Source organism: Cebus imitator, unplaced genomic scaffold, assembly GCF_001604975.1.
Source record: "Cebus imitator isolate Cc_AM_T3 unplaced genomic scaffold, Cebus_imitator-1.0 Scaffold81, whole genome shotgun sequence".
NCBI lineage: Eukaryota > Metazoa > Chordata > Mammalia > Primates > Cebidae > Cebus > Cebus imitator.
In genome coordinates this window covers 6,640,837-6,653,439 of record NW_016107396.1, presented here as the reverse complement: position 1 = coordinate 6,653,439, position 12,603 = coordinate 6,640,837, and the positions used below count along the sequence as shown (strand labels likewise).

The 12,603-nt window shown below is 38.1% G+C and overlaps 1 protein-coding gene across 5 annotated transcripts in view; it reads left to right on the top strand.

The window, feature by feature from the left end:
* The window catches only part of NCOA7 (nuclear receptor coactivator 7), a 157,590-nt gene that overhangs the window by 22,445 nt on the left and 122,542 nt on the right, over window positions 1-12,603 (top strand). For all 5 annotated transcript variants that reach the window (XM_017533335.2, XM_017533339.2, XM_017533337.2 and 2 more), the window contains exon 2: window positions 1,109-1,222. In XM_017533335.2, the coding sequence (XP_017388824.1) occupies window positions 1,173-1,222 (50 nt within the window). In that variant the 5' untranslated portion in view covers window positions 1,109-1,172. The remainder of the gene's footprint in view (window positions 1-1,108; window positions 1,223-12,603) is intronic.

The window sequence follows — 12,603 nt, the reverse complement described above, 5'->3', positions numbered from 1 at the left end:
GTCTCCCTTTGTCATGCAGGCAGGAGTGCAGTGGTGCCATCTCGGCTCACTACAACCTCCACCTCATTGGTTCAAGTGATTCTTGTCCCTCAGCCTCCTGAGTAGCTGGGACTACAGATGTGCCACTACCATGCCTGGCTAATTTTTGGCATTTTTAGTAAAGATGAGGTTTCACCATGTTGGCCAGGCCAGATTCAAACTCCCAGTCTCAGGTGATCTGCCTGCCTCGGCCTCTCAAAGTGCTGGGATTACAGGTGTGAGCCACTGGGTCCAGCCTGCTTTTTTGGTTTAAATTTGATTGGTGAACAAACTTTTGCTTCAGGGTAAAAGAACAAATTTTAGGAATGTTAGTGCTCTACAGAAATTTAGACTAGTGAATCAGGAAATAAGTAGACTTTGGAAATTTTGAGCAGGGGAGTGGCACTATGAAAGTGGTATTTAAGGAAGCTTGATCTGGAGACAACCTTTTATTATGGGCTTAAACCACTGCTGGCAAGCGTAGGTGGGGGTCGCAGCGGTGGAGGAGAAGGAGAGGCAAGGGTTTAAAGCCATGCTGAGGAACAGCTTCCTGTGTCTTTGTACTTTCATTTCCACATTTGCTCAAGTGGGATGTACTTGCTGGCATGTTTCCAAAAATAAAATAGAGTGCTGAGGTTATTTTTATTTTTTAAAAAAGAGTGAGATCTTGTAAAACACCTGAGTCATTTTACATAATGATCTGAGACATATTCATTATTAATTACTTGGGAAGAGTGATTATGAGTTCAAAATTTTTGAAAAAATAATTAGCATCTGCATAGCTAAGCTACAATCTCCCAAAGTCAGTGAAGGTTTTTAATTTGGCATGTTTTAAAATAGGTGTTAATTATGTGGAAAATACTACAGTTAGATTTTCCATCAGGTTTTACTTTATAGTTTAACATCTCCCTTCTGACTGTAGTTTCTCCCATGGGCATTTGCATTTCATATTTGACTCATGTGACAATGTTTCCTGGTTAAAGTTTATTTTTCATTTGTTTTGGTCCATGTAGCTCTACTCCATTTTATTCTTCACATTGGCCAGTGTAAACTTTTAAGTTTACAGTTGCTTTGTTATTTTCTCTTACAGGGTTATGACTCCCTGATTAAAAAGAAGGACTTTTTCAAACACTTTGCACTTTTGATTGTGTATCATGGACACCAAGGAAGAGAAGAAGGAACGGAAACAAAGTTATTTTGCTCGGTAAGCATTCATTTTACAAAATTGCTATCAGTACTTTAAAGAAATATTTGAGGGGACTTTCTCCTCAAGGATTACTTGGCATTTTGTATTTTGTGCTTGTTCATAAATAGAGCAGGTAACCAGAAGTAAACTATACTTCATCCATTTTATTCATATTGGAGGAATAACATTTGGTTCTTCTCTTTCTAGCCTTGACACTTCTCTCAGGCCACTGTTGCTCAGAGAATCCAGCTTTCATGCTCTGACCTGCAAATTGCTCCACATCCCATGTTTAGCAACCTACCTTGAATTTTAAATCCTAAATGCCTGGCTCCTACTGTTCTGTAGCTTAATTGGTGGAGCTATAACTAAAAATCTCTGACACACTTAAAGCTTCTCACCTTGTGGGGAGTCTGTTACTAAAAAATATTTTTGTAGGTAGATGAAATGGGTGAAATTATATTTTTGAATCAGTGTCATTTTTAAGGTTGGAACTTGTTCAACATAAATAAATTTGTTGATATCTGAAAAGAAGTAATTTAATGGATGAATGGTTACTATTTACAGACTTAAATGTCTGTGTGGCAGTCATTCACTAATCATAATAAAATGAATTACATGCTAAACATTTATGAAACATTTTGATAAGCCAGAATGTTTTCAGACTCAGAGAACATAGGCATAAAATGATCATTATGTTTCTCCTACATTGAAATACGTCTTAAGGACTGAATTTAGCCTCGTTCCATCCCCAGTCCCCAGGCTGTGCTCATTAGAGATGCATTTATTGTTTTCTAAATATGAGCCTTGGAGCCAAAACCAAAGTTTATTGTTGATGTTTTTATCTGGTAATTAAGCTAGATTTTTAGGTTGATAATGGGAAAAGGAAGGAAACAATTTAAGGGCCTACTATGTACTGAGTGCTTTACTTATTATTTTAATTGTCTTCAAGATAAATCTATGACATTGGTTAATTTATCTCCATTTTACCAGTGATCCAGCGAAGACTCAGAAAGTAGTTTGTCCATTTCCTAAGAATCAGTATTAAACATAAGGCCATCTCCAAAAGACATGTTCCAGTTAGGAATAGTAGACCATGGATAAGGGTTTTGGGGAAGCAGGAATTAAACTACCACTTGTAGTAAAATATTTTCTGCTCTTAGGATTACAGAGAGTAACCAGATTAGGGAAGGAAGAAATCAGGCATCTAATGGATGAGACCCCAGAAAGATAGGATATGTAGAATAAATCAGATGTACAAAACTGTTTATTCTGAGATAATTTTACATTCACATGTAGTTAGTTGTAAGGAATAATAGATACCTGTATTCTTTATCCGTAGTACAATATCACAACTAGGAAATTCACTCTGATACAATCCACCAACCTTATTTAGAGCATTCATTGTATGTACGTTTGTATGTATTTAGTTCCATGCAAGTTATATCACATATGTAGATTTCCATGGTCACCATCAGTCAAGATACAGAACAGTTCCATTAAAAGGATCCTACATGCCACCTTTTTGTATTCTTGCTCACTCCTTCCATTTACCTGCCTCCTCTGACAACCACTATAATTTGTCATTTCAAGAATACTACGTAAATGGAATCGTACAGTATGTAACCTTTGGCATTTAGCTTTTTCCCCTTCAGCGTAATTCCCTTGACATCCCTCAAAGCTGTTGCATGTTTCAGTAGTTTGTTCCTTTTTATTGCACAGTAGCATTCCATAGTATGGATGAATCACAGCTTTTTAGTTATTTACCCATTAAAGGTCATTTAGGTTGTTTCCAATTTGAGGTATTTATGTACAAAGATGCTAGATGCTAGAATCATTTATGTACAAATTTTCGTATGAGCATGAGTTTTCATTTTCCTGAGATAGCTGTCCAAGAGTGCAATTGCTGGGTCAAATGGTAGGTATATTTTCAGTTTTATAAGAAACTGTAATACTCTTTTCTGAAATGGTTGTAACATTTCACATTCCCATCAGCAAAGTTGAAGTGATCCAGTTTCTCTGTATTGTCACAAGCGTTTGGTGGTGTCAATATTTTTTATTTTAGCTATTCTGATAAGTACGTGGTGATATCTCATTATGGTTTTGATTTGTATTTCCTTAATGCCTAGTGAAGTTGAACATTTCTTGTGCTTTTTACTAGCGATATGTATATCTTCTTTGGTGGAATCTCCTTTTCTATCTATCTTTTGCCCATTTTCTAATTGAATTGTTTAGGTTTTACTGTTGAATCGTACATGTTCTAGTCTTTTGTTGGTTATGCTGTTTGCAAATATTTTCTCCTGGTGTGTAGTTTGTCTTTTCATCCAATTAACAGATACAGAGCAAAAGTTTTTAATTTAGATGTGGTTCAATTTATCAATTTCTCTTTTTATGAATTGTGCTTTTGGTCTGAATTCTAAAATCTCTTTGCCTAGTTCTATGTTCTGAAGATTCTCTGCTTTTTTGTTTTGTTTTGTTTTGTTTGTTGGTTTCTAAAAGTTTTAAAGCATTATGTTTTATATTTAAGTCTGTGATCCATTTTGAATTTATTTTTGGATAATGTATGAGTTTAGGCCAAGATGGTGGTCATCCTTCTCCTCCCCCTCTCCCTTCCTCTCTTCTTCCCTTTCTTCCTGCTATTCTTCCTCCTCTTCTTCCTTCCCTCCCTCCTTCCTTCCTCTGCTCCTCTATCCCTTCTTCCCTTCCTCCTCTTCTTCCTTCCCCTTCCTTTCTTCTCCCCCTCCTCCTTCCTCCTCCTTACTGTTTTCTTCATCTTTCTTTCCTTTCTTCTTCCTCACATGCCCTACATAGTGATTTTAAAAGCTATAGTGCCGTCTCAGCCTGAATCCAAAGCGATTCCTGTAGTCAAGGTAACTGCCGGTTCACAAACAACCTGTTAAATGTTAACCTCTCCTGTTCCTGAAATGTAGAGTCAGGGGAGCCCCTGAAACTGAAAAGACAAACAGAAACTGTTCTGGAAGAGCAGCAGTTTTTTCAGCTCAGAAATGTAAAATTGTCATGCTTCTCATGACCTCTTCTGAAAAGCATTCTGACAGTGAAACAAAAAGCATACCCCAAAATGCTGAAGTATGATCTTGGGAGCATAGGGACAGTGGCACAAGCACAAAATCAGTGGTGCTGTTAAGACAGTAAGACAACATGATTTGTAACTAGGAAATGAGAAAGATAGAGGGGGAGAGAGGAGAGCAGAGAGAAGAGGGGGTGAGAAAGGGAGAGAAAGGGAGAGAAACGCTGACCAATAAACCTGTAGTTTAGCTCTTATAATGCAGTGAAAGCCAGAAATGGTCAAGCTGTTAAAAGTAAAAGACAAAAGCAAAGAAAAAAGAACCCCTTGCAACCTACGATCAGAAAAGAGTCATCCAAAGTTATACATCTTTTCAGATGGCTTCTGGCTTAACTGTGGAATTATCATAAAGTGGAATTAGATACTGAACTTACTTGAAAGCCAGTTTCTGACAACACAGGGCAGAGTTTTCTGGAGCAGCATGCTTAAGGGCAGTCCAAGCAAGATCTCTACAGGGAAGGATAAAATGTCAGGCCAAGGGTGAGGCCAAATTGATGCAATCACAGTTTTCTCTAAACTACATTATGCCATTTTACATAAATCTCAACTAGTGTTCAGAGGAAGTCAAAAGGGAAATTTACCCGGACGTTGTACCTGCTGCCACAATTATGTATCTGAAACCCCTAAAAACTGCTTTTTAGACTGTTCCCCCCTTCCACCTTGCCTTTTTCCTCCTGAGTAGTTAAATAGCCAAGGTTTTCTTTGTGTGCTATCTTAGAGTGTGGTTTCGTAATCATAGCATGACTGTGTTTGGTAAATAGTCCTTTGCCAAACCTGTTTTGTTGATGTTTCCCTCTTTAAGTTTAAAATCAAAGCAGAGTTTCAAATATGCTATTTTAATAATTTTGAATTGAAATTAGTGATTTGAGGGTCACCTAGTCTTTCCTTTTTTGTAATTTATCTTGAAATATGCCTGTGTAACTCTAAATAGAGGGGTGGATTAATACTACTACTAGACAGAGTAATTCTGCGTAAGACCTGATGAATTTTTAGGATTTTCTGACCCTGGTCCACCTAGTTTTCAGCAGCTTCAGGATACTTTTGTACCAGTTGTTAAATCTAGACTGATTTGTGAAATCATTTGTGTATTAATTTCTTGATCCCTGACAGATCTTGAAAACCCAATGAAAAACTGAATTACTAAAGCAAATTATACTTTCTGTACTATTTGTACTGTGTACAATTTATACTATCCTCTGGGGTGACTGTCATGTGTCATTTGTTACACCTCTGCTGACTCTTCCTTCCCCTTATAGTTAGAATGCAGGTATTTCTTTTTTTTTTTCTTTTTTTCTGCTTAGACATCATGTTCAACCTGAGTAGGTATTTCTTTAGTAATGCCTCACAGGGCTCTCTTCTTACACACTTGCTTGACATTATTTGGCTTTTGTGATTTTTGAGTAGGGCCTTGTATGCTATTGGTCGAAGGTTCTTTGAAAGCATTTTTTTCATGATCAAGGGTTAATTGAAGATATCCAAAATAACATCTGTAGTTGAACCAAATGGCCTTTTGTGGGAGGTTTGCTTCTCCCCTCCAATAAAGTGTGAGAGGGCCTAGGAGTAAGCAGTGAGTAATATAGACACAGACACAGACTGGGTGTTCATGTAGGTCCCTTGCTGGCTCCTACCTCCCCTATTCCCTGTTGTCATGAAAAGCAGAACTGCTGCTCCCACCTACGCTTTCCTTTAACCCAGCCCCTTCAGAGCAGCAGCCGGAGCCTGTACCACCTCTGTCATCATTCTTAGTGGCAAAGGATGCAAAATGTAGAACATTTTGCTCCCATCTCCAGCCTCTGCCCTGGCAATTCTTCACCCTTGAACCTCTGCCCTACCAGCAGAATACCTAGTGTTTTGCAATTCACTCCAGCATATAACCTCGGGCAAGTTTTCTAAGCTTCTTTTACCTTACATTTATTCAGTTGTTAAATGTGGCTAAAAGTAACCCACTAACAAGATGGTTTTGAAGAAGGAGACATCACAGCCAGTCAGAACTGGAGAGAGGCTCAGATGGGACCTAGCAAGGAGGGTCAGAGCTGAACAGCTGGTCCCCTTATTCTCTTCTGCATGGTGGAGGAGATTTGAACCCACTGTATAGCCTTTTCTATTATGTGCCTAGTACACTTTGTAGCTTTCTCATTCAAGTAAAATGAAACAAAGGTGGCTTTTCTTGATTGATTGGAGCAATGAAACCAAGATTGCTCCACTGCCCTCCAGCCTAGGCTGTGAAGAGTCGTATATTGAGGGAACATATGACCAGTACCTGGCACAGTAAGTACTCACACATTCCTTTAATAACAAATCATTCCTGACCTTACTTCTGTGTCTACTTACATCTTCACCTAATTCTCATCTTGACACCCCACTCTCAGCCCACAAGCTGCTCTTGTTCAGATCAGGGAAGAAGCAACACTTATGACAATACAAATTGGAATCATATCGTTTTCCAATGATACTTTGCCATGAGCACAGTGAGGTTCTGGAATATAATGAAGTGGAATTATGTAGTCAAAGGGCCCTGAGAAATCTAACAGCTTTTTATTTAGTGGTTGGACCCTAAGCCTGTGAGGTTAAAGGGTCCATGATATGTTGGCTCTATCCCAGGGTACTTGTAGATATGTTAATTGGTCATCAGAGCCTCACCACTTGTGTGGCTTGATAAGCTGTCAGTCATATCTCAGGTCGGCATGACAGACTTACTGACCCCCTCGGTCCTCAGTGTGGCCAGGCAGGATTGGGTTTGTCAGAAACCTGGGCTGGTCATCTTTAGCCATGATCAGCATCTTACCCCAGGGATGAGTAGAAGTGTTATGATCTTTGTGCATGCCTTGATATGAAAAAGACTTGTGAAAAACAATCCAGATTATCTCCACACCAAACATCTGATTTTAAAAAATTCATCTCTAAATATAATTTGACTCCTATGGGAATTTATACTCAAAGGGGTTGAATAACTTCACTGAGCTAGAAGTAGGCATATCAGGATTTGAATTTAGGTCTGCCCTTCTCCATCCAGAGTTTATACTGTGCAGTGCTGCCCAAGGCCATGTGGCCCTTTAGTGGCAAAATGGGGCTTGTAGAAAACAGGTCACCTGACTTGCTGCTACTCCCAGCGTGGGTTGCATAGATTTCTATGGGCAGTCCTGACAACTGAACATTAATTTTCACCAGTGTAAGTTGATTAGGAGAAATGCATCATGGGTTTCTAAAGATCTAACTTATAAGTGACCTTTTCAAAAATAATTTGTTTATAACTTGACAACATCCCATAATCCATGTCTTGTCAACTTATTCATCTATAATATGGTTAATGTCAGAATATTAACCTACCAATACAATAGGAAACATGCAGTCTGTATACTTCACTTGTGTAAGTCAAGGTGTTGCATTACAGTGATCCATTTTACTCCTTAAGATTGCATCTTGTCTAAAAAGAGTAGGTGCCCGTGATAGAAATGAATGCAGAAATACATTTGTACAAAAAGCCTTCCTTTGCCCTCTTGGTCGAATACCGAGTCTGAAGTCCAGTGTCAGGCATCACGTGGATGGATCTGGGTGGTTGAGGAGCACAGAGGGGTGTGCTGTGAGTCTCCAGCCCCACAGAGGCAGTCTTTGAACCCTAGGAAGCAGCCATCTCTTTGTGGTATGCCAGTGCCAAGAATGATTATACCATGTGGGTGGAGTGGTGTGATATGAACCTTTGCCCTTTCTTTAGTTAACTGTAGATTGTTTTTTCCAGCTGGCCAAGGGCTGTTAGAGATTTATCATCTTTAGTATGTCTGACATTTGAGGAGAAATTTATTACCCATTGTTGGATTCGGATACTCAGTCATAGCACAGTTTTAATTGTGTTGATACGTGAAAAGTAAATAGAACAGTTTTAAGTACTTGCTAAATGTTAGCTTTATACCTTCTTAATATTTGGTCATTTTATTCTATCAGTTTCACTATGCCTACTGATTCTAATAGAAGTTAATAACAGTAACAGTGGTTGGTACTTTATGAAGTACTTTCACAAACATTCTCTTTATTCTTATGATGATCCTACTAGTAAATATAAATGCAGGTAATGAATCTGTTGTTCAGCAGGTGAAACAACTTGCCCCACATCACTTAGCTTTAAATGGAAGGCCTAAGCCCCATATCCTTGTCTGCTCCATCTACATCTCTGAGTGTTTCTCTTCATGTTACTTCAGTTTACATTGCACTAAGTATTAGTGTCTGCTTCATCTGAAAGGGGGATTAGAACATGCATTTAGGGCCAAGCATCATGGCCCATGCCTGTAATCCCAGCATTTTGGGAGGCTGAAGCAAGCAGATCACATGAGGTCAGGAATTTGAGACCAGCCTGGCCAATATGGTGAAACCCCATTTCTACTAAAAATATAAAAATTAGCTGGGCATGGTAGCACACACCTGTAATCCCAGCTATATGGGAGACTGGGGCAAGAGAATCACTTGAACCCTGGAGGAAGAGGTTGCTATGAGCTGAGATTGCTCCACTGCCCTCCAGCCTAGGTGACAGAGCGAGATGACATCTCAAAACAACAAAACAAATCAAAACAAAAACCAGAACATGCTGTTAGCATCATAATGTGATAAATTTTAAAAAAATTGTATATGGGCATGGAGGGAGGATGTTACAGTTGACTTTACCAGAAACATTATTGGATTTCAATTTCAAATCACCGTCCATCCAAGATGAACTGATCCACAGCACTGCTCAAGGATACTTTCTTGCATGATTTCCATAGCTCTTACTTGTTTATTGGGTTTACAGTCATCTCCCCACAAATGGACATCTGGAAGGTGGAGACTCTACCATCGTTCATTATTCTGTCTGTGGGCCTATTAGATAGTGGTTGGCATATAACAAGTGTTAAATATTTGTTGATCAACTGACAGAATATTCAAAACAGTTTCTTTAAGGTAGGATATAAATAGTTTGTGAATTTTAATTTTTATCACTACAAATTTTTCAAAATTCAGCAATTTTATTAATCTTAAACATGTTGAGAATATTTCAAAACCATTTCCTATAAAAAAGCTGCTAGTGCCTTATTTGACAGCATTACAAATTACTAACTGAACTGTTACGTGAGCCATAATGTTAAGGCTTATGTTTTCTATTTTTTTTTATTAAGTTCAGACCAGGCAACTCTTAAGTGAACATTTAGGAACTGCTTGGCATTCATTACTGGGAAAAATATCCATGGTCAAGTTTAATCTGCTAATGTTTTCAGGAAATCATTAACTGTTTTCTAAAGATTAAAAAAAGGTTTATAAACATTTAGCCATTAGTAGTTAGACTCATGCTTTTTGCTTCTTTTCGAGGAATAGGCTAAGCTACTTAATTCTGTGTAAATTACTATAAGCTGTGGGTTATAACCCATTAGGGTGTCATGAAATCAGTTTAGTGGATGAGCAACAGCATTTTTTTTTTAATGGAACAGAACAGAATAGATTAGACTGGACTAGGCTGGACTGAAATCGAAAATATCAGAATGTGTTGTATGTAGTAAGAATAAATATGAGTTTATGAAAATTTTGTTTTAAGTGTTTATAAATGTGTACATACTGAATCACAGTTTTATTTTTTTATTATGGGCCAGCATTAACAAATGACCCATTTGTTTAGAGGATTCATTGATTGTTAGCATTTTGGGAGTGAGGGGTTTTCTTTATCATTGAAAAAATAATTTATTTGAAAATTATTCATCTAACACACACTAACTGATTGGCAGCTATGCATAAAGTGCCTTTTCAGTAAATAGACTTTCCCACAGTACAGTTTAATGGGTTCCTATAAACTAATTTCAATGAACAATCACAAGCATGTTTCTGTTTAACCTGAAGTCCCAGACTGATTGGTCATTCCAAAGCCTGGTTCAAGAACAGTAAAGTCAACGGTAAAAAAAAAACCCAGATGGGACTATTGTGGTGAAACTTGGGGGACTTTTGCTTTTGGACCTCCTGCAGGTTTCTTTTCTATGGAACTACTCACTTCTGTGGGGCCTTGGATCTAGTTTTCCTCAAAATGGGAGTAATAGTACCTACCTTAGAAGGTTATTGAGAGGATTTAATGAATTAAAATATATAAAGTCTTTAGAATAATACTTTTAAAAATAAGCACTAATGAATTTTAATATAAAAGCTTGTTCTCCAAATGGTGAATACAGGAATAAATGAGGAAAAATGTGAATATATAAATACAAATGTTGGGTAAATTTCAGGTACTTTATAAATTCCCTAAAACTTGTCTGTAAACCTGCTCTAGTCATATCCTTCAGTGAAAGGTCAAATACTCCATACTCCAAGACAGATTCCAGGGAAAGAAAAATGATTTAAACTGTCTCCTCTCCCCCGCTTTTTAATGGTGTTGCTGACAGCTGAGGAAGACTTCAGCTCTATGACTTCTGAATTTGGACTTAAACTTGGTACTGTTGGCTTCAAACAACTTTTGTCATTTTGCTATGGAGCATGTTGTAATCCCCTGCCAAAATTTCTGTGTTGAAACTCTAAATCCCCAATATGATGGTATTTGGAGATGGCTTTTTGGAGCTAATTAGGTCATGAGGCTGGAGCCCTCATGATAGGATTAGTGCCCTTATTAGAAGAAACACGAGAAAGATGCACACTCTGTCACTACCGTGGAAAGACACAGCAAGAAAATGGCCATCTGTAAACCAGGAAGTTGGTCCATCCAGGAACCAGATCACTCCAGCATCTAGATCTGGGACTTCCTAGCCTCTGAAACTGCAAGAAATAAATGTTCGTTATTTGAGCTGCCTAGTCTATGTTATTGTTATTAGCAGTGCAAAATGACTAAGACATGTATGTATTTGGAACCTTTTATGATTGCTGGTACAGAGACTCTTCAGCAAGAGAAAATTGAGTTCTGAACCAGAAAATGCTTTGTGCTCCCAGCTCTGAAGCTTCATAGTTTATACTTGCAATTCACCTATTGGTGATTTTTGTAGAAATTTTCCTTTCTTTTCCCCAAAAATTCACATCTGAAAATTCCAAACAATCTTCACCCCCTCTGCCCTCATACATCAAGTGATAATTGCATATCCTCCTATGCATCTTGCTGGATGAGTATTCCTGGGAATAGCTCAGCTATGTCACTTATGTGTTCCATCTTCTTTCTGGCATTTGACGTTCTGCACAATATGGCTCCTTCCTCTCCTCCTGTCTTGATCTCCTGTTTTTATTTTCTGTACATGTCTTACACTTTGCTCTCTCAGAACTATACCTTCTGTATGCAAAGAACTGCTCTTGTCTATACTCTTCTTACATATAGCAATGTACATATCTCCCTGTCAAACTCATCTTTAATTGTGACACTGTCTTCTTGAGGCTGTTCCTATTTTTTATCTCTCGCCACCCAACACACACAACTACATGGTCCCTCCCTTGCCACTGAACTCTGAGGGTGTTAGGGGGCTTTCTTATGCCTTCCCTTGGAGCCCTTAACACAGTTTGTCTTGGGTAACAGTTTCATCTCTGCCTTATTTGTCTGTTGTGATTTATTGTCAGGTATTTTTTATTTTTTTCTTTCTCACAGGGTCTAACCCTGTACCCTGTACCTGCCAGTCATTCACTATGATTAATAGCTAACATTTGCAGAATTTACTATGTAACAAAGACAGATGTTCTCGTGTAATCTCATAATTATCGTATGGAATAGGTCCTATTATCCTGATTACAGATAAAGATGTTAAGCCTATAGATCTTATGTAACTTGTCCGAGGTCACATACCTATGTAGTGGCAGATCCAGGTCTGAGCCCAGGTATACCTGACCTCACAGCCCACAGCACTAATCATTATGGCTGTATTCGTCATTAAGCTGTGTTGAATTGAATTTTCTAGAACCTATTAGTTCTCCATCTAAGTAGGAATCACTGGCCTAAATGATAAAATGATTAAAAATATATTTAATAACTAAACTGGTATTTTCTGATTGTAAGTTCAAAGGTATTAGGAACTTTGGAACAAACTGGAGAAGCTCTGCTCTACCAGTGAAACTTGGGAAGTCCCTACATGCCAGCAAAAAATGTCAGCAATCTCCTGACTTGACATTTTTGCAGTGTGGCTAGAATGCATCTGTTACTGCCTCTCTAGACTCAGAGTTGGAGGCTCTGACAAGTAAAATTCTCCCAGCTTGGGCACTTCTGTTATAAAAGTGAAGACCTGGTTCTTGAGCCAGGGGAACTTGTTCACACATATTTCACTTCCTTTTTTCTTTATCATTTCAAATAAAATTTTCATAAACAAAAGCGTTAGGGTTTCAGGTTTTTTCTGCACTCATTTTTGTG